The sequence below is a fragment of the Ursus arctos genome, unplaced genomic scaffold (assembly GCF_023065955.2).
Source record: "Ursus arctos isolate Adak ecotype North America unplaced genomic scaffold, UrsArc2.0 scaffold_9, whole genome shotgun sequence".
NCBI classification, from domain to species: domain Eukaryota; kingdom Metazoa; phylum Chordata; class Mammalia; order Carnivora; family Ursidae; genus Ursus; species Ursus arctos.
The window spans coordinates 58,204,206-58,229,027 of NW_026623111.1; the positions used below are offsets into that span (position 1 = coordinate 58,204,206).

Below are 24,822 nucleotides of genomic sequence, written 5' to 3' on the forward strand. Positions count from 1 at the left end.
TGTGATTCAGACTCTGCTGGAAGGAACCCAAGGCAAGCTTGTGGCCCAGAGATGGGATTGAGGAGGGGATGGGTCACTGGGAGGCTTTGTAGAGGAGAAGGCATTTGAGTGGGGTCTTGAAGAATGAGGCTAGGCCAATGGCGGCAGGGCCACTTAGGGTCCAGGAAACACTTTGTGAAAGGTAGAGTATAATTGCGGGACCATCGGGAGGTCCAGGTGGCTGGAAAGGGTTTGGGAAGCAGCTCTGATTTGAGACTGCAGAGGTAGATACAGGCCAGATCATAGAGTTTAGACTTCATCTGCAAGGCCAGTGTTTCTCAAACTCTGTGGACACTTTTATTTTACTTATTTTGTTAAGGGAGAGTGCGAATGCAGTCCCCCACTACCACAAATTACGCAGTCGAGTTTCCCACATTTGGGGAAATTGCAGGGGTGAGTACATCCAGAGTGCAATGGATGAGCCTCGCCCTGGGAAAACCACCTTCATGATTATGGAATCTCCCCTGCCAGGTAAGTATGAACACATTTTAAATTTAATTTAATTAATTTATTTGAGAGAAAGAGAGCATGAGCAAGGAGGAGAGGCAGAGGGAGAGGCAGAAGCAGACTCCCTGCTGAGCAGGGAGCCCAATGTGGGGCTCGATCCCAGGACCCTGGGGTCATGACCCCAGCCAAAAGCAGGTGCTCAATGGACTGAGGCACCGCATTTTCACCCCAGATTTTATTTATTTGTCAGAGAAAGAGAGAGGGATTGCACACAAGTGGGGGAGCGGCAGGCAGAGGGAGAAGCAGGCTCCCCGCTGAGCAAGGAGCCTGACATGGGACTTGATCCCAGGACCCTGGGATCATGATCTGAGCCAAAGGCAGATGCTTAAGCAACTGAGCCACCCAAGTGTCCCAGTATGAACACTTTTATTTTAAAAGTAAACATTACCTCAATACTGTAATTGAAAAACCAATATTATTTACCATAAATATACCAGAAAAATTGAGTGAAAAAGAAAAAAAAAAAGCAAGGGAGTACATTTGAATTGTTCAAAATTAAGATGGAATATATTAATGAATCTAATCTGTTTGCAAAAAGAAATGCATGCCTAAAATTATCTTCTTTTGGGGGAAAAATAAAATGGTTTATAAGCAGTCAGTAATAAAGAGTTTCAGCTCTTTATCAGTTAGTTTAAAACTAAGGTGAGGGTTATGTCAAGATAATTCTGCTTCCGTTTTTGTGTTAATTTGCCTCCAGAATTTCAACACACCTGTGTAGGTATTCAGGGCTACTCCCTGTCTCCTAAAGAGCTGGATCTTGGGGAGTCAGACAGATGACCTCCCAGATCCCATAGCCAAGAACCGAAGTCCAAATCTGACTCCAGATCATCATACTAGGCTGATGTTTGACACCAGAGAGATCTTGTAACACATACATCTCTCCCAAAATGAAACTAGGCAGCCTCTAAGAGCAGTGACTGCCCCCCTGGAGTGTTCCAGCAGACACCTGCTAGGAAGTGGTTTTGAGATTGTACTTAGTATCTAAAATCCCTTGTAATTCACAAGACTCTCTGAGTCTATAACTGGGAAATATTTCAAAGCAATAACCTGGAGATTGAGAACTTAAGCCCTTTGTTTTAATATTAAAATACGGATAGAAGGTTTGAGTTCTACAGAAATAAATGCTCACATTTAAGCAATGGTTGTTAAAGATTTATGGAACATTAATTATACCTGCATGTGTATTCTATGTCCACGGGCAAGAGTAATTGTTTAATAAACAGCAACAAAGCCCCAAAATACTTACAAATTGAAGACATGTCAAAAATCTCAAAACAGAAAGAAATTTTCATGACTATTGGTATATTCTTAGAAAACAATGTTTTGGGGACGTATGAGCACTTCTTAAAATTATGCTTCCATTTTGATTCACATGGCTAAACTTTAATTCCTTGGATTGTCAATGTTTTGGGTTCTTTATGCAATTATCCCAAAAGTTAGTGGCTGAAGACAACAATAACCATTTATTATATTTCATGATTGTGTGGGTTAACGGGGCTCAGCTGGGTGATTCTTCCGCTCCATGCGTTAGCAGCTGGGGCTGCTATTGGCTGGGTTGGAACATCCAGCAAACCTAACTTTCTTCAGTTATAGGTATGTTCCTGGTGGTCTTTGGCTGTCTGGTGTTGAATGCATGAAACATTTATGGTTTAAATTACTCATTTCTTCTAACGTTTAAGAACTACCATTTGTCAAATTTTCATGTACTATCGAAGAAGATTGTTTGATTATACACAATTACCTGGAAAGGTTATTAAAATGCTCCATTCTCTTTCAGTTCCATATCTATACGAGGCTGGATTTTTTTCATATACTTCAGCCAACAAAACATATCACAGCAGATTGCCTGCAGACACAGATACCATACCCCAGCTGTCTTCTAATAAGCCAGACATTGAAGAGATTTTCATATAGGTAAAACAACGCCACTCTTCTCACTAATTTTTTTGGTTTGTGATATATAGTTAATCTTCTTTAAAATATGTTATTTATTATCAATTTCTTGATTTTGATAACTCACTCTAGTGAAGATGGAGGAGGGTGATGGGAACATGGGCTCTCTCTGCATTACTTAACTTCTTTTAGTCTATAATTATTTCAAAATAAAACGTTTAAAAATATGTTGCTTATGTTAACATTTAATAGATATATTGTTCTTTTTAAACAATTAATAAGTATCTGAACTATTTCTCGGTTTCAATTTCTAATACAGTAAACATCAACAGATAGAACCCATATAAGGAAAAGCTCTTTGGGATCTTCAATAATTTTTAACAGTGTAAAAGGATCCTGTGATCAAAAACTTTGAGAATCGCTGCAATGTAGGTAATGGAGGAAGTGGGGAGAGTGAGGAATAATATGGCTTAGACTACGGAGGTAGCAACGGAGGAGTAAGAAGAGGTTCATTCTGGATGTGTTTTGAAGGCAGAGTCAACAAGATTTGCAGATGCATTGGATATGGGAAATCAGAAAAAGAGAAGTTTTTTGGGTTTTGTGTGTTTTTTGGTTTGTTTTGCATAAGGAAACTGGTAGGATGAAATTGACATGTAATCAGATCACAAAGATCATGATTTTGGGGGGCACATAGAAGCTTATTTTGTAAATGTTAAGTTTCAAGTGTCCATTAAGGCTCCAAGTGAAGTATGTACGTTTCCTCTCTCTCCATCAGTCTGTTAATACTACTTGGGGGTATTTGGCAGTTTCCTCATCTTAAATCTAAATCGTTAGGTTTCCGAATTGGCCTGTCCTACTTAGAGTTAAACCAGTGCAAACAGCGCTTAAAGTCTTACCAAATAATCACCCTTCACTATTGCAGGGTAAACCAATTAGCTCAGCGGGACTCAAGCACGTTCGAATCACCTGGCGAGCATTTAAAAACATACCGATAGCATGGCCTCTTACCCAGAGGTTCTGATTCAATCTGGCTGGAGTGCGGCCACAGGCAGCCTATGTTTTAAAAGCTCCCCAGGTGATGTTAATTAGCAGTTTAAGGCCACATCACTGGATTAGAGGCATGATTTTGCTATTTCTTCCTTGCACAATTTAAAAATTCTGCTTAAATTAAAACTCCCTTGAAACAACTCCCTATTAATTCACTATACTAATCGAGAAAGGAAATCTTTTCTGAGCCTTGAGTGTGCACATAGGACTTGCCCAGTGCGGGACACTGAGCCGGAAGGGTGTAAGACAGCAAACAGCGAGCGCCCCTGAAGAAGAAACCAGAGCAACCGCTTCCCAGAAAACTGGTTAGAATGAACAGAACAGCCAGATATGAATCTGTGATTGTGCTATCTACACTCAAGAAAGGACCTCCGGGTTTAGCAATCAGCCCAGCAAGCTCCAACCAGTTCTGGATTGACAAGCCAAGGACTTGTTTAAACTGACCCATCACTTGTGAAACTTTGTGGCTTTTGCCTTTATAAGCCCCACCCTTGCCTTTGTTCGGAGAGAGATGGTCTTCATGGGCCTTGCCGCAAAGCTCTATCTCATTGATGCTGAGTTATTCTTTTGTTTGTCTTATGAGTTATTCCTTTGAAGCCTCAGAATATTTGTTTACCTTTAATCATGATGAAGTGGAGGATGTCATGAAATGACATGAAAATAACAAGCACTTTATTTGTTGAATTTGAGCTGTTTGCACAAGATGCGTCAGACAGATATAAACATGAATTCAGGGGTGCCTGGGTGGCTCAGGGGGTTAAGCGTCTGCCTTCGGCTCAGGTCATGATCTCAGGGTCCTGGGATTGAGCTCCAAGTTGAGTAGGGTTCCCTGCTCCACAGGGAGTCTGCTTCTCTCCCTCTCTCTCTGCCCCTATGCCCTGCTGGTGCGTGATCTCTCTAATCAATAAATAAAATCTTTTTAAAAACCCCATGAATTCACTAGTATACTTGACCTCTTAGTTACTAATTCAGGCAAGATAAACACATGGGTCATATGTATTCACTACAATATCTTAATTCTTCTCTGGATTGTACTCACTGATGGAAATCAAGACTTTTCTAGAGTAGTAGAATAAGAAAATAAAACATTTTCCAAGAAGCAAGTTGTGTTTGTTTTCTATACTGTGGAGCAAATGACCACAAACTTAGTGGCTTAGAACAACACACATTTATTATATAATAGCTTTTATGGGCCAGGAGTCTGGGCATGGCTTTACTGCATCCTCAGTTCGAGGTCTCACATGCCTGCGGTCAAGGTGTTGGCCAGGCTGCATTTCCATCTGGAGGCTCAATTACATCTGGACGAGTCTGCTTCCAAGCTAAATCAGGTTGTTTGCGAAGTGTGTTTCCTTACAGCTGTACCACTGAAGACCCCAGCTTTGTGTAGCCCCCGTTGGAAGCCATCCGTAGATCCTACAAGCTACCCATAGTTCCTTGCCACGTGGGTTCCTTCCACATCGCCTGTTGCTTCATCAAGCCAGCTAGGAGCTTCTTTTGCTCCAATCTACTAACAAAAATTTTTATATGGTGTAATGTAATCACGGGATTAACACCCACCACGTTTGCCATATTCTGTCAGTTAGAAGCAAGTCACGGGTCCTGCCCACATTCACGGGGCGCGTCACACAAAGGCATGAACACCCACAGGCAGGAAATCACCGAGGGCAGGGAGCATTTTAGAGACTGTTTGCCGCATAAGAAAAAGGGGTCGCTTGATGTCAAACCAAACAGATGATCTGGTTCTGGCAAAACTGGAAAGAACATTGATGGGGCAGGGCTCCCGGGTTCTGGTCCTGGCTGTGTCATGAACTAGATCTTTACCAGCTAGTTTTCTGGACCTCAACTTCTTTACTTAAAAAATAAAATGATGTGGAGAGACACTAAGTCAGAAATGTAGATTAAAATAGCATGGAAATACCATCGTTGGCCTTCAGCAAAAATCACAAATGATCGCACTCAGAGCTTGGGAGTTCGTGGGTGTGCTCAGCCCTAGAAAGCAAACTGCCACTGAAATGCTCACGCCTGTGTCAGCTTGACCACGGGACGCCCAGATTTTTGGTGAAATGTTATTTCTGAGTATACCCCATGAGGTTAACAGTTGAACTGGTAGACTGAGTAAAGCAAATTGCCCTCCCTAATGTGGGTGGGCCTCACCCTATTCACTGTAGGCCTGGATAGAATAGAAGGCTGAGTAAAAGGATTCTCTCTCTGCTTGACTTTCTTTGATCTGAGACGTCTGTCTTCTCCTGCCTTTGGATTTAGGCTCAGACTAGTACTTATACCATCGGCCCTCCTGGTGCTTAGGCCTGCAGACTTGGACTGGGACCACACTACCATCAGCTCTCCTGGGTCTCCAGCTTGCAGACTGCATGTCCTGGAATTTCTCAGCCTCCATAATCATGTGAGCCAATTCCTTATAGGAAATCTTCTTAGAGACTGATATGATTCTCTGACAAAGTAATCCATTCCTGGGATTTCATCTGAAGAAAATGTATAATTCCAAAGACTTTTGTAAAACGAGCCATATGCACAAAGTTATTAACCATAGTGTTATTGATAATAATGAAAAACTACAAATGTACATGTTTCACCACTGGAGAATGGCTGAATAAGTTACAGTGCGTCCATTTGAAAGAAAATGATGCAGCCATTAAACGAATAATCATGAGGACTATGTAGCAACACAGGAAAGTATTGACAAGTAGATGTGAATTTATTTTTTTAAAAAAGCAGAACATTAAATTATATAAAAACTATTTTTTTAAAAGATTTTATTTATTTATTTGACAGAGAGAGACAGCCAGTGAGAGAGGGAACACAAGCAGGGGGAGTGGGAGAGGAAGAAGCAGGCTCCTAGTGGAGAAGCCTGATGTGGGGCTCGATCCCATAATGCCGGGATCACGCCCTGAGCCGAAGGCAGACGCTTAACGACTGCGCCACCCAGGCGCCCCATAAAAACTATTTTTTAACAAGAAAAAGTAAATAATGAAAAGAACCCATGTTTGGGTCATAGGATTGCACAAACGATTTTTCATAACTTTCCTTTATCAATAAGACATTTTAAAAACAATAATTAAAAGGTATAAAATGAAAACAATGAGGGGGTTGAATTATCAGTGGTTCTTAACTGGGGTGGACTTGAGAATTTAAATGTTTATACCTGGGTCTCACCCTGTGAAACTTCTGAGATGGGGATGGAGTACCTATATATTTAAATACACACACACACACACACACACACAGCTGATTCTGGTGCACACTGGTAGGCAATTTCTCAGCATGAAATTCCACAAATCTATGGCGAATAGGGAGCTCTTCCAGGGACAAGCTCAGTCTTGGTTATGAGGCACCATGGGAGACGGACACCAGGCTGCTCTTAGTGTGTGTCTGGCTTGCTGCAGCCACTGTCAGTAGTGCTTGTGGCTTGGCGGCAGTCTGAGGCATCGCCCTCTGGGCAGGATTGCTCCACAAGGCGGAAGGCCTCCAGGAACTCATTGATGTCGATGTGGCCATCCTTGTTGAAGTCGATGCTCCGGGCAAGGTCATAGATGCAGTCATCTGTGATGTCAACGTTCATATGAGAGCTGAACAGCTTCCAAGTCTGTCTGAACTCGTCCAGTGAGATGAACCCTTACCAGAGAGAGGAATTCACGTCAGTGAGTCGGTCTAGTTTTCAATGTTCATTTCCTCTGACACTCTTGCTAGGACACCTGTTCCTTACTGTTGAACAGAGAGAGACACCCAAGGCCTTGTATCTAGTTTACCAAGGGGGTGGCACAAAACCAATGGATCACACATGGTTCTCAACTTGGAGCAATTTTGCTTCCCTTCCTCTGGGGACATTTGCCAAGGTCTGGAGGTGTTTTTGATGGTCACGACCGGGGTGGGGGTGAGTGTTACGGGTATGTGGCAGGTAAACGCCAGGGATGCTGCTGAATATCCTGTGACACACAGGATGAAGCCCAAAACAAAGACTTATTCAGGCCAACATGCCAATAGTGCCTCCGCTGAGAAACCGTGCATTAAGTCATCCCAAACATATCGTTTATTTTGCTTACAAAAAGACTTTGGACCCATACATCTAAGGTCAATTGTGTTTTTTACAAGGGTTCCAAGACCATTCGATGGGGAAAGAATTGTTCTTTCAGCAGCTGGTAGTGGACAACTGGATATCCTCATGTAAAAGAATGCAGCTAAACCCCCACCTTGCATTACCAACAAAAATTGACTCAAAATGAATCAAAGGCCTAGTTGGGCGAGCTGAAAGTATAAAACTCTTAGAAAAAAACATAGACGTAAATCTCTGTGACCTTGGATTATGTCAAAGTTTCTTAGATATGACACCAAAAGCACAAACAACAAAAAAAAGATAAATTGGACTTTTTTTAAATCAAAAAATTTTGTGCATCAAAGGAAACTACGAAGAAAATGAAAAGACAATCTATAAAGTTGGAGAAAATATTTGCAAATCATATATCTGATCATGGCATAATATCCAGAATCTATAAAGAACTCTCATAACTCAACAACAAAAAGATGAATAACTCAATTAAAAGATGGGCAAAGGATTTGAACTGACATGTCTCCAGAGAATATACAAAAATTTCCGATAAGCGCATGAAAAGATGCTCAATATCATTGGTTATTAAGGAAACACGAATCAAAACCGTGCGATACTGCACACCCAGCAGGACGGCTATAAAAGCAAGTGTTGGGGAGGATAGGAGGATAAGGAGAAACTGGAGCCCCCAAACCTTGTTAATAGGATTGTAAAATGGTATAGCCACTATAGAAAACAGTTTGGCAGTTCCTCAAAAAGTAAAGCGTAGTTTCATCATATGATTCAGCAATTGCACTCCTAGGAATATATCCAAGAGAATAAAAAAAATATGTTCACATAAAAAGTTGTACACAAATGTTCACAGCATCATCATGCATAAGAGCCAAAAAGTGGAAACGATCTAAATGTCTATTAGCTGATGAATGGATAAACAAAATGTGACATATATATATATATATATATATCTCCATACAATGGAATATTAGCCAGCTCTAAAGAGGAATATATATATATATCTCCATACAATGGAATATTAGCCAGCTCTAAAGAGGAATATATATATATATATATATATATCTCCATACAATGGAATATTAGCCAGCTCTAAAGAGGAATATATATATATATATATATATATCTCCATACAATGGAATATTAGCCAGCTCTAAAGAGGAATATATATATATATATATATATATATATATATATATATATCTCCATACAATGGAATATTAGCCAGCTCTAAAGAGGAATATATATATATATATATATATATATATATATATATATATATATATCTCCATACAATGGAATATTAGCCAGCTCTAAAGAGGAATATATATATATATATATATATATCTCCATACAATGGAATATTAGCCAGCTCTAAAGAGGAATATATATATATATATATATATATATATATATATATATATATATCTCCATACAATGGAATATTAGCCAGCTCTAAAGAGGAATAAAGAACTAATATATGCTACAACATAGATGAACTGTGAAAACCTTATGCAAGGTAAAAGAAGCCAGACACCAAAGGCCATAATGTTGTAGGATTCCATTTATACGAAATGTCCAGACTAGGCAAATCCTTAGAGACAGAAAGCAGATTAATTGTTGCCAGGGGCTGATGGAGAAGGGACAGGGATGGAGAGTGACTTGTGTCTGGGTTTCTTTTTAGGGTGATGAAATGTTATATAATTAGATGGTGGTGATGCTTACACAACCTGGTGAATATACTAAGAACCAGTGAACAGAACATTTTAAGTGGGTTAATTATACGGTATGTGAACTATACCTAACATAGGTGGGGAGAGAGCAGTAACATTGAAAAAGGTTTTTGGACCAGTGGGGGAACAGGGTGGGGGGATACAAGACCTCCCTGTACATTTTTTGGTAATAGCCTGTGAATCTGTAATTATTCCAAAATAAGAAGTTTAAAAAGAATACTTCGGGAGTGAGACTGTAAAAGCCTTTCTGCTGTAGGCACTCCTCATTACTTTACGGCTATCCCTGACACAACTACAAGAGACGGCACATCTTCTAATCATGGTTTTTCCTATGAGAAGTTCTCATCCAGTTTGTCTCCATTCTTCTCTGCCCTACCCCTCTTCTATATGGATTGCTCGTAGTGCCCAAATACTTTTCTCTTTCTGCCATTTATTTATAAGCAGAACCATTCTTTACTTTGCTCCCGAAGTGCTCCAGCAGAGAGCTCAATGACCAGGAAGGAGACAGAAAGGCGGGTACGTGCTGTGCGTCAGAAGTGACAGGCTAGCGCGTGTCTTTACCTGAATGATCACTGTCTATGATCCTAAAAATGGTCTCCAGGTTGGATCGGTTCCGGTACAGTGTTTCCAGCAAACTTGACTGTATGTTCTGCGAAAGAAAAGGCATGTTCTTACTATATCTTATGTTTAGGCTTGTCCTACTATATGATTAACACACAATCAACAATAAGATACGGTCGAAACAGCCCGAAGAGATTTTATCCCCAGCCCCTTCAGCCTACCGAATTATCTAAGGGTTTAAGAAGTACTTAGAGCCCATGATGAAAGTGTTCTAAAACTGATCCTGGTAATGGTAGCACATATGTGTGAATATATGAAAAACTGCTGAATTGTAAAGTCTGAATGGATGAATTGGATGGTTGGTGAATTATACTGACATAAAGGCGTTAAAAAAAGTACCTAGTGCAAGGCCTCACATACATTTTACATTCAATAAGTATTTATTGAAAAAAATCCTTTTTTTTTTTTTTTAAGTGAGGGAAGCAGGATGGTGCCAGGGGAGCCAGACAGATCTGGGTTTGAGTCCCAGTTCTATAATTTAGAAGATCGGTGAGCAGTGTCCTCGTAGGTATAATGGTGCTGATAATACCATACTCATGGGGGTAGGTGTTTTGAGGATAAATTAAGGCAACATATGTAAGTCACTTAACACAAAACATGACATATAGAAACTCAACAAGTAGGTCCCTTTCTCATCCATCTTCTTTTTTGGGTTCTCAGTATCTGTTTCTGAGTCAAAGTTCTCCACAGGGAGCTTCATGGTCCACAATATGGCTTCATCCAGCATCTTCCCACCATTACCTCATGGCTCAGTTGTTCTTTGGCCCAGTCCTCCAGCCAGCACCTGTACTCCAATGTGTTATCTGTGGAGCTGCTCACCTGCTGTGGCCTCAGCATCCGCCATGGCAGTCCTAGACGCAGCACGGACTCCACGGCTTCTGCCCAGTCACTAAGGGTGATGAAACCTACAGCAAAGACACGCTTTGTTGACTTCTCACTTATAAGTCTAGTGTCCTGCCCCGCAGTGCAGACCTTTTTATCTTGACATACTTCTTGCTGTCTGTAGGCAACAGAAATAATGGGCACTGTCACTGTTTTTGTGGGTCAAGGTAGAGTTTGCTGGAAACTAGGGTTGCAAGATAAAATACAGAATGCCCAATTAAATATAATTTCAGAAAGACCACAAAATATATGGCCCAAATATTGCATGGGACATAATTATATTTTAAAATTATTTGTTGTCTGTGTATAATTCAAATTTAATTAGGCATCCTGCTTTTATTTGATAAGTCTGGCAACACTATTGAAAAGTCATACAATACTCCTGTAAATAATATCCTAAAACTATATAACTAGATACATCTCTCTCTCTCTCTCTCTCTATATATATATATATAGCATTAGTTGTTGATACATATATGAACAGATATTGCTGTGAATTTATGATTGTTACTGCTATTTTCTAATAGAATATATATATATATATATATATGGAGAGAGATAGAGGGAGTCAATGTCTATTAGACATTCTATTGAGTTGAGCAAAGACAAACTTTCTAGCTTTGATTACAGAACACAATAGATATGTACACACTAAGCAAGAACAAGAAGCCAAATCCTTGATCTGTTGCTAATTTTGGGTATATTCTTGTAACCTCCCCACCTGATGCTTTTTGCTTAGTTCTGGCCTTGTCAGACTCCATTTCTTTTTACCATCTCCATCTATATTTAGCTAAATTCACAGTTAAAAGCTTGGAATTTCAAGGTTTAGAAAAGATAACTGGAAAATTAAGTTGAATAAAATGAAGAAAGTAGTCAAAGATGTCCTTGGATCATGAGTTCAACAAATGTTGATGTGACAACTTCTGCCACACAGTGTTTTGTTTTGTTGGCCAGCTTCCTTGTAGGAATATTTTACTTGCTTGGTCTCACCAGTTTTATCTGCATCGTGCTTCTTAAATTCACCAAGAAGATCGAAGGAATGAGCAAATAACTTTTCCCGCAGAGATCTCAGATCTGCTAATCCTGGGACAGGAGATGAAAACAAACATTAAAAAAATTAACATAGAGGAAATAGTCATGGGTTTGTTTTTCTTTCCACACTTCTCTTTCTTAACATCTCAACGTCCCTAGAGCTCAGTTTGGGGGAGAAGAGCTCAGTTTTTGAAGGAAGAGCTCCATCTCTTATTTCCCCCACTTCTCCCTGCTGGGCACAAACAGGCCCTGCCACTCTCCTTCCAAGTGCAGGACAGTGGTTACAGAGAAGTTCTGGGAAAAGGCCACTTTTATGGTAAAGTTATCCTACTGTACTGCACCTCAATTTTCCCATCTGCAAAAGAGGGATAAAAATGGTACCTACAAAAAAAAAAAAAAAAGAAAGAAAAAAGAAAAATGGTATTTACCTTATAGGATTATTGTGAAGATTAAAAAAGTAAACTCATATAAAGTACTTAGAAGAAAGCCCAGCACATTCAAAGCACTTAGTAAATGATATCTGTCATCATACTCATATGCTTTCCTAATAATTTATTATTATGTTAAATAGGCACAAGACAAGATTTGTGAATAACAAAATAAGACTAATTTAGTTTTCTCATTCTTACTGGATTAAAAGTGTAATGCTGGGCACAGCACTAGGCCCAAAGTAAGTGTTCAAATATGTGTAGTTGAATGAATAAAAGATAAAAAGAGATAAAGGTAAATACATACTTCGTCCTGCCTCATTGAGGAACCAGCCATTCTATAAATCATGACCAGATAACCTATCTTTTCAAGCGCTAAGAGTTACACACGTGCATGCGCGCGCGCGCACACACACACACACACACACACACACAGAGTTTCAGTCATGTTTGATGAAAACCTTCCTTTAGTTTAAGGTGGCATAATAGTCCTTAAGTGGGCTCCGTAGACCTAAACCTCATCCCTAATTTTATGGGTATATGAATGTATTTGCTTTTTCTGGAGGGAGTTCATTGTTTCATCAAAGTTTAAAAGAAGTATGGGACTCCCTGGGGCACCTGGGTGGCTCAGTCGGTTAAGTGTCTGACCCTTGGTTTTGGCTCAGGTCATGATCTCAGGGTTGTGGGATCAAGTCCCACATCAGGATCTGCACTCAACGGGGAGTCTGCTGGAGATTCTCTTCCTCTCCTTCTGCCCCGCCCCTGCTTGCGCACGTTCTCTCTCAAATAAAAAAAGAAATCTTAAAAAAAAGAAGTATGGGACTCCCTCTCCCCCCGCAAAAGTTTACAAACCGTTGGTTTGGCAAAGCATTTAAACTATCTTCTGTTATACTGTCGTCATCCACCATTATCATGCAGGGATAGTACGGTGATGCTCTCAGGAGCTGTCTATACAAGGCTCTCTTTCTACATCAAGCAGCAAATAGTGAACACTAACTAAACGCAGCTCTGCGGGGATTATCTCAGTCTTCCAACACCCACTGAGGTAGGTCCGATTATTATGCCCATTACAAAGTAATCCAAGGTCACATAGCTAGTACGGGGTAGGACCAGCAATCAAGCTTGACAGGGCAACTCTAGGCAGGCTAAACTATTATTGTGAGGTGTGGATATGAACCAAAAGTAAATGGGTGCTGAATGAGGCCTCTTCTAAGAAAAACATATGATCTTGACTTTATGGACACTAGGCCATCAATTATGGATGGTCAGAGACCTTTCCCCCTTACTTCTGCTCCAGGGAGTTGAAGTCGTTGGGCAAGTGATTTCTGGGTAAATTAGGTGATGTTTACTTGCAAAGAGCTCTGTAATTACGTTATTAAAACATATTCCCTATAGGATTCCCTACAGTAACTTCTTTTGTAGTGACAACACCTAAATCCTATGGAATCGGGCGTTCCAGCTGCCTGGGGCCCAGCCCCGGAGATCCTGCTGTGGTGGGGCTGCGGTGAGGCCAGGGTGGCTGAGTTTTGGTAAAGCTCCCCTGGTTGATGCCTCTGCATGGTAGGTCTGACTATCACTTAATGAGTTTAAATTCTCACATAAAACTTCTTGAGTGATGCTGGCCTTGATTTTTAAATAACTTGAGTGTTTAAGAACTCTCGATATTTAATAACTCAAGAGTGATTTAAAATAAGGCACTTTTATAGCACTCACACAAGGCAGAGGCTAGATATTAATTTGTTCTCTTTCCACTGGGTTTATGTTAACTTTGTTTTGATTTCTAATTAGTTCATCTGATAATTAAAGACGCTTGTTCAGCAGCACTGAAGCCGCATCTGCGAGCAGCTGATGTCCTCTGGGACCATCTTCTTGGTGGGAGGCAGTAGCACGTGCCGGTTAAGTGTGTGATTTCTGAAATAAGACTGCCTGGGACACGGCTTGCCTTCACCGTGTATTAGCTGTGGGACCACGGGCCAGCTGACTTAGCCTGTGTTCCTTAATGATCTCCTCTATAAAACTGAACTTCGTATGTATTTCATAGGTTCATTGTGTGACAATACATGTAAATTCTTTATAATAGCCCTTGGTGGGTGGTAAGCTCTCAGCTAAGGTTAGAACTCAGAATCATCTCAACAGAAGCCATGTAGGTAATATTATAGCTTCCTTCCCAGGAAGAAAAAGGCACTGTCAACAAATATGCAGACTGAAACCCATCTGTCAAAACCCTAGAAAACAAAGAACCTTTGGCTGTGGCTTATGGGGTAACACAGACCCTTTAAGGATGAGAGAAGACAGGAGTGACCCTGAAAGACTCAGCAGCCTGGTATACGGACTTTACCCACTATGCACCCACGGAGAATAACTTCCGCAGGAAGCAGATTCGTTGCTTCCGTTGATGATGGGTGGTACAGATCGCAAAGTGTATGGAGGAGAAGGAAGAGGCCCCTGCTATTGCTGACATAGCTAAATGTTGTTGTCGTCATTGTTGTCTTAAGTAGGTTCCCACCCAGCGTGGAGCCCAGTGTGGGGCTTGAACTCACAACTCTGACAGCAAGACCTAAGCTGAGATCAAGAATCAGACGCTTGGGGCGCCTGGGTGACGCAGTCGTTAAGTGTCTGCCTTCGGCTCAGGGCGTGATCCCGGCAGTTATGGGATCGAGCCCCACATCAGGCTCCTCCGCTATGAGCCTGCTTCTTCCTCTCCCACTCCCCCTGCTTGTGTTCCCTCTCTCGCTGGCTGTCTCTATCTCTGTCAAATAAATAAATAAAATCTTAAAAAAAAAAAAAAAAGAATCAGACGCTTAACTGACTGAGCCACCCAGGTACCCTATACATTTTGAATTCTCACTTAGAATTGGGATAAATGTAATGACGCTTGACATTTCAGAGTTTCTACAAACACCATAATTCTGTGTTTCTGAAAAACAGTCATTACAAAGTCTTGCCTTAGCCTCATAGTCAGCATGTGGGTCGCCTTGTCAGCTTGATACTGCACGATGTATGGGGTCAGGGCCGGCCCCGGCTTGACGGAGGCCCCTCTGCTACTGCCAACTTCACAGTGACTGGAGGCAGAAAAGATGGTTAACACCTAGATCAAAACAGAGTGAGAAAGGCATTCAGGTTCACTGAAGAACGCTTCACCCTCAGTCTGATAGGGCCCAAGCCAACTCCCCCTCCTTGACCTCAACCATGGATCTTTTTACATTTTTAAAGTCATCAATGCTAGTAAGGCAGGAGTTGTGATTCGAGTAATAACAATTTGAATTCTGATAGGACATCCATAACATGATATCTTTTTTCCAAGATTCTATTTATTTATTTGAGAGAAAGAGAGAGCGAGCACACAAGAGAGAACACAAGCGGGGAGGGGCAGAGGGAGAAGCAGACTCCCCACTGAGTGGGGAGTCCGACATGGGGCTCGATCCTGGGACTCCAGGATCATGACCTGAGCCGAAGGCAGACGCTCAACCGACTGAGCCACCCTGGTGCCCCACAACATGATTTCTTCACCTTTTTACCTCAAGTACAACAGCAGGAGTCAGACAAAACACTTCATTTGGTTTAACTTAGAGGGAAGCTGGATGTGATAAATTGGGAAGCCATTACGATCGGCACACCCCCGGGATGAAAGCTGGAGGGAGGCCTCACCACAGAGTTTCCCACAGAGTACTGTGTCTCCTAAGATGCCCTGTGAGAGAAGTTTCGATGTTGGTGCATTGGGGAATGGTAGACACTGCATCTCTTCTTGGAGATTTACAAGGAATATAGGAAACCAAATGTTCTCAGAAGTCCTGCAGTAGACAAACTTGTATTAACCAAACATTTCTTAGATGAGTTGATCTCGCTTTTTTCCCCCACATGGAAACCTGTTATTCTCCTGCAGAGTTAGGTGTCCTGGCAATACTCTCGTCCTAGTGGCCCTGGGCTAGGCAAGCATGGTAGGATTAAGATGTGCAAAGATGAGTCACGACATTAAATACACTCCTGAGAAGACAGACAATCCTGAATCTCTGCTGGGGCGCGATGCAGAAATCCCGTCACCCCGTCGTGTTATCTGAAGTACCGGTCAGCGAGCCATGTGACTTCAGGAACGGAGATGTGGCTGTGAAGACACCAGGCCATATTTCCGTCCATGAGATGGGACAATATCTGCCCCTCCTTTCTCCTCTCAGGGGACCGCTGAGTGGTGGCAGCAATCAAATTTTGAGATTTAAAAGGCTGTGAGGGACGCCTGAGTGGCTCAGTCAGTTAAGCATCTGCCTTCGGCTCAGGTCGTGATTCCCAGAGTCCGGGGATCAAGCCCCACATCAGGCTCCCTGCTCAGGGGGAACCTGCTTCTCCCTCTGCTGCTCCCCCTGCTCGTGTGCTCTCTCTCTCTCAAATAAATAAGAACAAAATCTTTAAAAATAAAATAACATACTTTGAAAGCATTAGCCATTAAAATACATCAATCAATCAATCAAGAGGCTGCAAAAGGCAAGGATCAGTGACTGTAAAGGACCTAGTTGCCTTGAGCGAGTGGAGAACAAACTCGAGGCGTGGCTGATGGGGAGCAGCTGAGCCCCCGAGCTCGCCCATGCTGGGGGGGGCGGTGCGGACCACTCCCGCGCCACCGTGGACCGGGCACCCACCTTGCGGCTGTGGCAGAACTCGTAGCCCTCAGGTTTGCACTCGTGGGAGCGGATCAGGAACTGCAGGTTGTATTTCTGTAGCAACTGTTCTGTCACATTAGGTCCAAAGTAACAGCCTCCTGCTCGAACGGTGTTGGCCTTGCAGCCCTCCTGGGCCATGGGATCACTCCACAGGATATCGACCACCTGCAGAGACCAAGAGATGGTTTCGTTCCTAGACTCTAGGCAGAGATTCAGAGTCATTCCTATGAACAGAGGAAGAGAAGGAGGAGGAGTAAAAAGGCGGAGGAGGAGAGGAAGAAGGCGATACAAATATTGGATAAAAATAAGTGAATAATTTTCCACAGGATCGATATTTGACATACGCTCATATATATTTTTAAAGATTTTATTTATTTATTTGTCAGAGAGAGAGAGAGAACAAGCAGGGGGAGCAGCAGAGGTAGAGGGAGAAGCAGGCTTCCCTGCTGAGCAGGGAGCCCGACTTGGGACTCGATCCCAGGACCCCGGGATCATGACCTGAGCCGAAGGCAGACGCTTGACCAACTGAGCCACCCAGGCGCCCCAACCTATGCTTTTATTTTGAACCCTTGAGGTTCCAGAATTTTTTATTTCTCACAGAAGGAGCGGATGTATGCGTATATTATTTGACAAGTGTGTACCCACTTTCTTGGAAATAAATCTTCTGTGACCACAGGGAAAGGGAGGGAAAACTGAATGGGAAGAAATCGGACAGGGATACAAACCATGAGAGACCCTGGACTCCAGGAAACAAACTGAGGGTTACAGAGGGGGCGGGTGGGACGGGGTAACCCGGTGATGGGTATTGAGGTGGGCACGTGTGGTGATGAGCACTGGGTGTTATACGCAATTAATGAATCGCTGAACACTACATCAGAAACTAATGATGTACTGTATGTTGGCTAACTGAACATAATAATAATAAAAAAATCTTATATGAAAGCCCAACATGTAAACCAGATAAAAAGGGAGCTGCTCTGGGAGAAGTCTTCTGTTAGCCCCAGTGCTCTGGGCTCCTGGACATTTGCTGCAAAGAGAAGGCAGAAGTCGTGGGACTGGCAACATGACCTCTCCTGCAGCATTCACAAGGCCCCAGCTGTGGTCCTGGGAAAGTACAACCAGATGTTTCAGTTCTTCAAGTAATTTCAGCCTTCTTTTTTTTTTTTAAGATTTTATTTATTTATTTGACAGAGATAGAGACAGCCAGCGAGAGAGGGAACACAAGCAGGGGGAGTGGGAGAGGAAGAAGCAGGCTCATAGCAGAGGAGCCTGATGTGGGGTTCGATCCCATAACGCCGGGATCACGCCCTGAGCCGAAGGCAGACACCTAACCGCTGTGCCACCCAGGCGCCCCAATTTCAGCCTTTTTAAAAGAATTTGCAGAAGAGCTGAGCAACTTTTTCAGCAATTCAGGTTCTACCCTTTTGTTACTACTCAGGAAAACACTGAGGACCAATCATCTGTAACTTACATGAAATAATGGGGCGTATTTTGGTTGTTGACACCCAATACTTTCTAAATGTACTTTTGAGGGGAAAAATGCATTTGTAAATATTGGAACATTATTATTGAGTCACGTTTCTGCGAAAGGAGAGACTTGATTTTAAAATTTCCATTCTACATTGATGCTGAAGCCCAGGATCGATAGCTCAGGGAGTATAACGTAAACTCACCATCTCTCGCTCTGAGGCTTCCAGCCTCGGAGTCAGCGCCACTCCTTTTTCTCACCACCGTCCATCCAATCCATCCGCCAAGTCTGCTAATTTGAGCTCTTACCTAATTCTGAATTCTCTCCTTTTCTTTATTGGATGAACCATAAAAAACGGCCAGGGTTATAGGTCAGAAGTGGTTGAACACCAGCAAGTTCCCACAGTGCTACTAACGGGGGGGGGGGGGGGGGGGGGGGGGGGGGCACCAGCTCACGACGTGGACGCCCCACACGGACTACAAGTCCCCCTGCCACAGCCTTGCCCCCATGAAATGGGCCCTCCCTGCGGCTGCCAGAGTCCTACGTAGGGAACACTGCGAGTGCCTACTCTGTGTTCATTCTCCTTCTTCCTTCCCGCTAACAGAACTCTGGTGAGGTGTTTGGGGTGGCAATGGGCCTCGCTGAACGCTTGCTTTCCCAGTCCCCTTGCAGTGAGGGGCGGCTCTATGGCACACTTCAGAGATTCTGGAAAAGCCTTCAGTAGCCTGATAACAGAGGTCCACGGAAGCCACTGACCTACAGTAGCCGTCCTTCTGACACAGTAAAAACAAAACATCACGGAATAGCATCTAGTAAGTCCTGGCTCACCTTCCTACCCCAATGAGGCTAGGGCACTAAGTCACGTTTACTCAGGCAATAGGGCCCACCTGCCACAGCCTCCCGTCTTCTACGGCACTCTAAAATATGTGAGTTATTAGGCAAATACTAATATCCTTCTGGGATGTTCTAACCCCAGGCGGAGAGGGACAGGGAGGTGGGAAAAAATACCCTGAATTTACAGGGAGGGAAGAGATCCGTTCCGTTTTTTAAAAGCCCCTCCCGAAGACAGCCGCACTCCAGGGAGCCGCCCCCGGCCGCCACCCACCTGCTCCCACTCCTCCTGAGTGGGCTCGGGCGGCTCCTCGGCTTCGAGTCGGCTTCTGGCGTGCCGAGCAGGGGCTCCCCCTGCGCCGGGCTCACGGGGAGGCCTGCCTGCCGCCGGCACCTGTCCAGCTCCAGGTCCACGGAGCGCCGCGCCCGCCGGGCCGGCTCCTTGGCGTCGGCCGGGCCGCTGCAGGGGATGCTGGAGGAGCGCCGGCCCGGGGCGCCCCGGAGGCGCCCAGGCGGAGGGGGGAAGCGGGGAGAGAGCGGCTCTGGGGCAGAAACCAGGGCGTGGGTCGCCCTGCGCCGCTCGGCCGGTGGCCTTCTTCATCGCCTGTTTCCCGTTCTCCTTTCTCGTTTTGCGCCTCAGGGTGGAAACGATCTAAAAACGTCCAGAGAAGATACAGATGCTGCGATGAAACCGGAGGCGGTTTCCTGAGTAGCCCCTCCAGGTGAGCCCCCCTCGCGCGCGGGGGCCGCAGACACGCGCTCGTCCTGGCCCAGGGCAGGTGCGTACTGCAGTGATATTCAAGCGCGTGATCCCTGGACTTAATTTTTTTGTTTGTATTGCATTTTTCTAGTACTTCATATGTACTGAATTTTACAAAAGTTTTGATCTGTGACAAACTGGAAATTTATAAAACCTGGTCTTCCGCCACAGGTAATTCGAGAAATACTAAGTGAGGCCACTGTTTTCTCTAGGAACCTAGTGAATTTTAGACAAGGATGGGAAAGGGCACGTCTCAGGAAGGTGCTAAAACAAAGTAGAAGAAATGCAGCTTTCGGCTGAAAAATGTTGGGTTAGGAACCACTTGGTACTTTGCTGAGGGAGAGTCAGCACTTCATGGCATCTTCCAGGAAGTGCTATCTTACCTGTTGAGGAAGGGAGGGGGCACCTCTTTTCAGCCTGGACCTAACTGGAAAGAAACTCTTTTTGCCAAAGACACCGAGTATGGTCCCTGACTCACAGGCATCATGGTACTGGGACTAGGCTGACGAGGGAGCCGCAAGCTGGGATTCTGATCATGGGAAAGAGAGGGGTCAGGCCACAGAGCAGAGCTGTGGCTCCAGCAACCATTCCTGGCATGGTCACATGAGCTGAGGACACAATGAGGGACACAACACTGTAAGGATATCAAGGACAGAGGTCTGGCTCACAACGGGAACTCTCTGCAAGCGCATAATCAAAGAATGAGAAGAATCGGTTTCTGCAAATCGATGGAAGGACTGTGATCCACGGAAGCCATGTCCTGGTACGGACTGGCTTAGGACAAGGACACAGGACACTCAGAGGGTCAGCAGAACTTGGATGATGTTTCAGGAGGACTCCAGATTGAATAGAACAGAACAGAGGTGTTCTCTAACTTTGGACAAGCACTGATGACTTCCTAGGCAGCTTAGCTCTGGGCATAGAGAGTGAAAGGCCACCAAACGCGAATGGAGTCGTAACCCCCTCCTTCTCTCCTTGTTGCCACTCAGAGTGAGGGCCGGACCAGAACAACTGGTAACTTTTCCATCCTCGGGTAACTTTATTTTAAGGATGTTATTATCTGCTCTCAAGAGGCATCCCTAACTGATTTTTAAGGAGAATAACAGCATTAATATGTATTGAACGCTTTCAAATAGGTGCTATGCTGGGCACTTAACATGACCTCATTGATTAGCCCTCGCACCCCTGTGAGATAGCATCCTCATTTATAGCACAGGTGAGGAACGTGAGGCGCAGTTACTAGAACGTTACCAGGACTGAATCCAGATCTCTGACTCTGGGGCTCCTACTTTTGTGTTTCCCTCCCAAGGGATCCCTGGACTCGGTACAAACAGCTACATCACCCCTCCCCAGAGCCTGGCAAACCAACTATTGGGAAGTTAGCTTTTTGCTAAGCTACAGAAAATAAACTGTTCTTTAGCATTCTTTCCCAAAGTCCCTACTTCTCCTATATCCATTAAATGTGATTCTTCCCATGAGATCATCTGCTTTATCGCGACTTGCTGTCTCTACCTCCAGTCATAGACACAGTAGAACAGAATATTTGAATTAAAAAAAAACGAGGTGCCAGACATCATGCAGAATTGACAAAAGAAATACTAAGAGCTAGTTTTAGGTCCCTTGGGCCGCTCCTCCTCCATTAAGAATATGAAAGGGTTGAGATAATGGAGAAGCAGAGAGGAGATTTCTAGTGAGGATTTTTGGAGGAAGCTGTTGAAAATGTTGCAGGCACCCCCTCTTCCTCTGCTAAGGAGTTATCCTTTTCCCCTCCCAACACTGAGTTTGCGGGGGCAGGGAAACGTATCTGGTCTTTCAGTCACCAGACCACAAAGGGGCCATAGCCAGACCTTGATAGATAGGACTTGAATCCAGAAACCTTGGACTGGATGCAATTACTGGATGAGACCTGAGTGTGGAATCCCTGGGGAGGGGATGAGCACGGCTGTGTGTGGGAAGCAGGGTGTGCATGGAAATCTGGGGAGCAACAGGGACAGACCAAGGCAGAGTGTGGCTACCCAACACCTGTCTACTCTTCTTCCTTAGAAACAGAAACCCAGATTCTTACAGATACTACCTGGATTGAAGAATACACTTTCCAATCTGCCTTTCAGCTAAATGCTAACATATGACAAAATTCTGAACAGAAATATTAACAAAAATTTTGTGTACACCTGAATGTCCTTAAAGGGAAGAAGCCTGCCTTTCTTCTACTCTCTAATTTATGCTGCTGGAACATGGTCATGATGGCTGGAGCTCAGGTAGCCATGCAGCATAGGGGAGCAACAAGAGAGCAGGAAACTGGGTCCCTGGTGACTTTGGGGTGTTAACTCTACCAGCCCTGGACTGCTTGCTTCCAGTGTTCATTTACAGAAGGAAGAGATAATCATTAAGCCATTGTCATTTGAAGTTTTCTGTCACTTCAGCCAAATGTAGTTAATACCATTTCCACTTGTTGAGTAAAAATTTAGTAAGCATGTGCACACACATTTTCATTTAATCCTCACAACAGCTAGGATATAGGCATTCATATTCCTCTTGTATAGATTCAGAAACCGAAGTTATAATAAATAACTTTTTCAAGGTAATATTCTATAGGTGGCAGAAACAGAATTTTATCCATTTCTCTCCAACCTATGGGCCATGGCGTAACCACTCACCACGCCTACTCAAGGAAAAAAGAACATGTTTCCCTATTTCAGTGTCTGCGTGGCAGACTACCAGTGCCCAAAATCTATTTCCCCCTTCTTTGTCATAGGAATGGAAACCCCAACTTTTGTGCTAGGCATGTGGCCAACCAGAAGGAAGACTGCATTTCCAGCCTCCTTCCAGCAAGGTGAGGTCACAGAACTATTTTCTCAACAATGGGATGAGAGCAGAAGAGATGTGGACAACTTCTCCCTGTGTCTTTAAAGGGCAGGAATGTTCTTCCCCCCCTTCCTTCCTCTATCCTATTGCTTGGAACACAGCCATCTTGGCCTCTACAGATGCGGGCATGGGAAAAACACCCTAAGGACAGCAGAGTAACAAGACAAAAGAAGGGTTGGTTCTTGGATAACCTAGTAAAACGAGGCTGCCGTACCAGCAAAGAACTGCAGGTTCCAAGGTTCAAACCCAGGTCTGCCTGATTCGAAGCCTGGCTCTTTCATTTATGTCTCATATAACACAGACTTAGACTAATTAGAGTTGCCTGAAGCACACTGGCTTGTGCAGTAATGAGTTCTCTGTCTTTGGACCTGCTCAGACTTATGTTGTCAAGGATGTTGCAGTAGGTCTCCTGTATTTCAGAGGGTGCAGCTGGAGTACAGAAGCCAGAAGACACCGTTCAAGTATAAGAGTCTGTGACTAAAAGAGAATAGAATCTTTGTTTTCTAAATGTTTACTTCCAAAGTGCAAAAGAAAAGAGAGACGTGTGGATATTGGAGTTTAATGCATTCTGCCTCTCACTCCCTCCTCCTGCCGGTTCTTGTAAATCCCCTTAGGGGGGCACCATCTCTGGTTACCTCTGCGTCTCCCCTGCCACTTTCCCTGCACATACTAAGCACTTTAAACACAGTCGTTGAGTTTAATTCGAAATTGGTCTTCATCTTTCTATCTGCCAATAGCATCCTCCCTGCATGAAGTAGCCACTCAATACACATTTGTTGAGTTTAATTGAGTTATTGAGAAATAAAGTCTCCTCAGGTACAGTGCTTGAGGGGTATTTATTAGAATTGTCTAGATCGGGGATGGCGAATAGATGCTCTCGTGGCCACTCCCCACTATCATGTCTATAGCGTCATGTCTATACATCACTGATGGATCACATTGCTCCTTGCACCCAGACGTGGATTCTTAATCTTCCTCCTTTTAATAGTTTAATGGCTTCTCTTAACAGCCCTTATTAGTCACCTGGAGTCAGCATGTAAGATGACGTTGATTTTATGCTGCCAGTGAAACTGGGTTAAATTATTATCAACGGGGTTGTTATTATTAACTGGGTTAAATGATGGTGAAATATGCACGATTGCCTTAGTCGGTACCTTGTGCCTGTCTAGTTTAGCCAAAAGCTCCAGGTCGGTCATGTCTGACACTCCACCGTGAAGAATCAGGACTTTCTCATCAACCAGAGTGGCCAGGGGAAGCCAACAGAAAACATCTTGCAGTGTTTTTAGTATTTTCTTGCCATGTGTCTGGAAAATGATATTAAGAAGATATAAAGTTTCAAATGATACACTCATCTGAACTAAGAGAACATTTGCTTTTAAAGGTAACATACCTATATTTATGCATCACCTCCTTGGTAAAGCCATATCTAGATTTAGAAGCAAAAATAGATATTAAATTTAGTGACAACAGTTATGATATAATTGAATTTTTATAAAAATTCATGTTCTATATACATATACTTAAATATATAGAAAAGAGACTGAAGAATAATTGCCAAAATGTTTACAATTACAGCATTATCTCAGTTCAAGAAATTATGGGATATTTTGATTTTCTTCCTTTTGCTTATCTGTATTTCTTACCTTTTCTAAAGAGTATAGTAAGTGAAAAAAATTTAACGGTTTTATTAGGAGTAGGATAATGTGTTAAGTTTTAAAGAAATATTTTAAATGTCAGATATTGTGTATTCCTTTATAAAATTGGAAAACCACTTTTATTTTTTTAAAGATTTTATTTATTTATTTGATGGAGAGAGAGAGCGCAAGTGGGGGGAGCAGCAGGCAGAGGGAGAAGCAGGCTCCCCGCTGAGCAAGGAGCCCAATGCGGGACTCAATCATGACCTGAACTGAAGGCAGCCACTTAACCGACGGAGCCACCCAGGCATCCCAGAAAACTACTTTTAAAAGGCACCTAACAAATCAGAAGCTCTGA

The 24,822-nt window shown here is 43.3% G+C and overlaps 1 protein-coding gene and 1 non-coding gene across 2 annotated transcripts in view; both read right to left on the reverse strand.

The window, feature by feature from the left end:
• Positions 1-354: 354 nt before the first annotated feature.
• Positions 355-518, reverse strand: LOC113263332 (U1 spliceosomal RNA). The gene has a single exon (XR_003319141.2). It is a non-coding gene; the product is annotated as a U1 spliceosomal RNA (small nuclear RNA).
• A 5,703-nt stretch (positions 519-6,221) lies between these two features.
• The window catches only part of PPEF2 (protein phosphatase with EF-hand domain 2), a 28,713-nt gene continuing 10,112 nt past the window's right edge, over positions 6,222-24,822 (reverse strand). Inside the window, 13 exon segments of the mRNA XM_057309564.1 lie at positions 6,222-7,116; positions 9,853-9,940; positions 10,732-10,817; positions 11,785-11,877; positions 13,147-13,220; positions 15,200-15,342; positions 16,886-17,071; positions 19,480-19,526; positions 19,529-19,690; positions 19,693-19,797; positions 19,800-19,857; positions 23,985-24,134; positions 24,217-24,256. Of these exon segments, the coding sequence (XP_057165547.1) occupies positions 6,863-7,116; positions 9,853-9,940; positions 10,732-10,817; positions 11,785-11,877; positions 13,147-13,220; positions 15,200-15,342; positions 16,886-17,071; positions 19,480-19,526; positions 19,529-19,690; positions 19,693-19,797; positions 19,800-19,857; positions 23,985-24,134; positions 24,217-24,256 (1,486 nt within the window). The 3' untranslated portion in view covers positions 6,222-6,862.